This window comes from Aethalodelphis obliquidens, unplaced genomic scaffold (genome assembly GCF_003676395.1).
Source record: "Aethalodelphis obliquidens isolate GAN/ISIS:26980383/991018 unplaced genomic scaffold, ASM367639v1 scaffold26, whole genome shotgun sequence".
In the NCBI taxonomy this organism is placed as follows: domain Eukaryota; kingdom Metazoa; phylum Chordata; class Mammalia; order Artiodactyla; family Delphinidae; genus Aethalodelphis; species Aethalodelphis obliquidens.
In genome coordinates, this window is record NW_020837970.1 from 23,707,623 (window position 1) to 23,711,588 (window position 3,966).

The 3,966-nt window shown below is 47.4% G+C and overlaps 1 protein-coding gene across 2 annotated transcripts in view; it reads right to left on the minus strand.

Annotated features, from left to right (window-relative positions):
- Nucleotides 1–1,679, minus strand: part of IREB2 (iron responsive element binding protein 2) — a 48,937-nt gene extending 47,258 nt beyond the window's left edge. The window contains exon 1 of one of the 2 annotated variants that reach the window (XM_027123726.1): nucleotides 1,505–1,679. In XM_027123726.1, the coding sequence (XP_026979527.1) occupies nucleotides 1,505–1,523 (19 nt within the window). In that variant the 5' untranslated portion in view covers nucleotides 1,524–1,679. The remainder of the gene's footprint in view (nucleotides 1–1,504) is intronic. The other variant, XM_027123727.1, reaches the window with a different exon arrangement.
- Nucleotides 1,680–3,966: the final 2,287 nt, after the last annotated feature.

Sequence of the window (3,966 nt, forward strand, 5' to 3'; positions counted from 1 at the left end):
CTTTCATTAAACACTGCTACAAATTACCTTATTCAAAGTGAAAATACCTAGAAACCAGCTTTGTCCAAAAGAATTTTCTGTAATGGCACAAATCTTCTATATTTGCGCTATATTACCTATATTTTCTATAGGTAGCCGTGGCCATTGAGCACTTGAAATGTGGTTACAGCGACTGAGGAACAGAGTTCTTAATTTTACTTAATTTAAATAGTCACATGTGGCTGGTATCCACTGTATTGGACAGTAAAACTCTAAGCCATGACCCTTGTCAAATAAAAACTGGTAAAATAATTAACTCCTGAAAATATGATAATAAAGAATACCTAGAAAGGGACAATATCTAGAAAGTAAAATAATTAACTCCTGAAAATGTGATAATAAAGAATACCTAGAAAGGTACAATAAGAATGATTTAAAGGATGAATAGGCATGTTTTGTGAAGACATGTCCTGAAAATTGCATAAATACAGACAGGACAACGCCACAATTATGTTAGAAGAACTGATTTTTAAAAAAATAACCAAAAGATGGACTTTTACACAGCATTCAACAACAGGAATAAAATCAAAAACAAACAACTTATCAGGTAAGACCTTCACAGGCTTTAAGACTAAAGGTAAAGGTGAACAACAAAATATCTGGGCAAATTAGCAGATTCTCCCTAAAAGACACGTCTTTCTGGTTTTGTACGAATTGAAGCTTAACTACCAAGTCGAAGACCCAGGGGACTTATTTGAACGTGCCCCAGCTCCTAAGGTTCTTGGGGGAAGTGGCGGAGAGGCAGCCTTGAGGTTAAAGAACCTTCAGATCTTTTGTGCAGATTCACTGCAGTAGGTGGGCAGGACCCCCAACATTGCCAGGACCTTGGTCCGAAATGAGAAGCGATAAGCATTGTTCACTTTTTGAGAATATATAATGTTTTTCCTTTTTTATTGAGGGTTAAGCGAGGGAGGTGGATGGGGGGAGGAGACCCAGCGCTGCAATAAATGGTCCGAGAACTGGCTGACCAGTGTTCGGCCTTGACCACCCCCCACTCTGCTTCTAGAGGCAAAGAGAGAGGGAGGGGCTCGAGGCTGGACAGCGGAATAAACAACTAGCTGCGTGAGACGCCACCAAGGAGACACTAGCCCCCACCCTCATCTCTTACAAATGGGGGGCGGGGAGAAGATGGTGGGCCTCTCCTCGACCCTAGTACTACTGAGGAGTACCGGGAAGCCGCTGGCAGCCAGCAGTGGCCAACGGGCCGAGGCCGGTACGGGTCAAGGCCAGCGGCGGAGCGGACGGCCCTGCTGGGGTCACGCTAAGGGACGAGGTCGGCGAGGCCGGGCCCTCGAGGCCTGGGCGCACAGAGTGCGGCCCAGCAGGCAGGCCCCAAGGGAGCACAACCTGAGCCCGGAGGGCCCCGGCGCCGGCCGAGCAACTCCAGGAGAGAGAAGCAAAGAACTCGGAGCCGGGGCAGCGCGCGTCTACAGCTGCCAGATCCAGTCGGTGAACTGAAACTAACCTGCACTTGGGGCGTCCATCGCCGGAGACCATATTATCCCTGCGGGGAGGGGGCCCGCGGGGGAAGGAGGGGGAGGTCGGGCGGGGAAGAGGGGGAGGAAAGCAGCCGGACCGGCAAAGGAAGCAGGAAAGGAGCAGTCTCGCGCAAACACCGCGAGAGCCGCAGAACCGGCCCCAGGTCTCAGCTCGCGGGATTTGCCGCCCAAGTCTCGCGAGATCGTCGGGCTTGGAGACAAAGAAAGAGAAGGGGCGGGGCCAGCCAGGCGGCGATTCCTTGCGTAATCGCTTCTGTTCTCGTGAGCTGGGGCGAAACGCCGGGGAGGCTGCGGCGTTGGCGTCACTAGTTTGGCCCTCTTAGAGATCCGTTAGTCGTGGCTTCAAGTGTCCAATTGAGATTGTGAGATCCAGGGGTGTTGGGGCTCCTTTGGGGTATCCGGTGATGGGGGGTGGGGGGAGGGGCAGAGGGGCAGAATTGGAGCTCCTATGAAAAACAGCTTGAGAACCTCTTTCCCCTGAAGATAAAGCCTTTGGTTAAACCTGTCATATGTGTAGCCTACACGCGTGTTCTCTGGAGAGGATGGGAGAACTGATCTGGCACGTAGGAAGCGCTCAACTAATTGTTGAATGAATTTCCTTACATTCCTCTAGCTTCAGTCTCTCCCTTTCTACTGGCTCCTTCCCAGTGGCAGTTAATCATGCTTAAGCCTCTGTCCCTCCTCCACCTCCGCTCCTCAAGTCCCTACGTTCTTCTCTACCGTCTTATCTCCCGTTGGCAGCCAACTTTGCAGAAAGAGCTGCTTGTGTTCGTCCTTCCCCTCCCACTCCTTATCTCTCTCCAATCTGCCTTCCACCCCCTAGAAATGCCTCTGGTCAAGGTCAGCCATAACTCCACTTGTTAATCTCACGTTTCTCAACCCTACTCTACTTGATCTCTCCCCTTGTTGAGAAATATTCTATCAGCTTTCGTGATCTCAGACGCTACTTCTTGTTTTTTCTTCCTATCCTTAAGGGTGCTCCGTCTCAGTTTCCTCTGCAGGCCCCTCTTCCTCTGCCCAGACATTAAATGTCCTGGGTATTACATATACCTCAGGGCTCTGGCCTTACACCACCTCTCACCAGTTGTCCTGGCACGTCCCACCTTCTCCTTTGGTTTCAGTTATTAGTTATATGCTGTTGCTTCCCTGTCTACCTGCAACCCAAACACATCTCCTAAGCTCAGAGGTGTATATTCTAGTACCTGTTGGATGCCTCCACATCCCACAGGCACCCCAGACTCAAAATCTGCAAAACGGAACCCCGTAATTTCCCCCTTAAAATCCACTACTCCTTTTGTATTGCCTGTAACAGTGAATGACACATCAACCACTCAGTTACCCATGCCAGAAACCGACACATCATCCTTGATCCTGTACCCTCTCCCTTTAAACACTGACTCAACAAGCCTTGTCGAAGCAAACCCCAGTATGTTTCCTCTACTTATGCACCTTTATAACCACCCAGGTCTAGATTTGAACATTTCCTGTCTGGATGATTGTGACAATCTTCTCAAAAAGACCCTAGGACATGAGAACTACCATAACTGTCATTTTCATGATGATGAAACTGAAACTCAGAGAGGCTAAGTAACTTAGAGTTACCAAGTGACTGAGTCAGGATTTGATCTGGTATCTCATACCTATTTGTTTATACCTTTTTCAGGAAACCTACTTTCTGGCAGAATCATTGCTCTGTCACTCTGTAGTATTTCACTTGCTGTTCTCTCTATATGGAACACTCTCCTGTGCCCTGTCCTGCTAACCCCCTACTCATTCTTCAGGCCTTAGACCAGGTATTTCCTACAGGTAATACTCACTGACAATCCCCCAACCCCCAGTTTGGGTTGGGAATGTGAAGAAATGCTTCCCTATCTTCCTCTATTTCAATTAGAGCACTTTATTATACTTGATTGTAATTGCCCATTTACTGTATTCTCCATATATTGGTTAGATACTTTTAGCTGCATGCAAGAGAATACCCGACTAACAGTGGGTTAAACAATGCAGATCTATAATTATCCACAGTCGGCAGTTCTAGGATTAGTGCAACAGATCAGTGACACCATCAAATACCCAGGCTCGTTCCATATTTGGCACCGCACTTCTCAGCATTTTAATTTTTGTTTCTCAGACTTGTTGCCTCCTGCTTGCAAGATGACTGCATCATACAGAAGCATTATGTTGTCCTAGAACTTCCAAAACAGGGAGGGAAAGTGGTGCAGAGCCCCTCTCTTTCTTTTATTAGAGAAGAAAATATTTTCCTGAAGATCCTCCACAGACCTCTCATTGACCAGAAATTAGACTAGTAGTTCTCCACTCTATCAAACTCAACTCCCTCTTTTCAAGACACATATTTTGTAATGTCTCCTTTACTCATCCTGGCATGAAACTCATAGATAATATAACTTACATATATTATAAATATGTG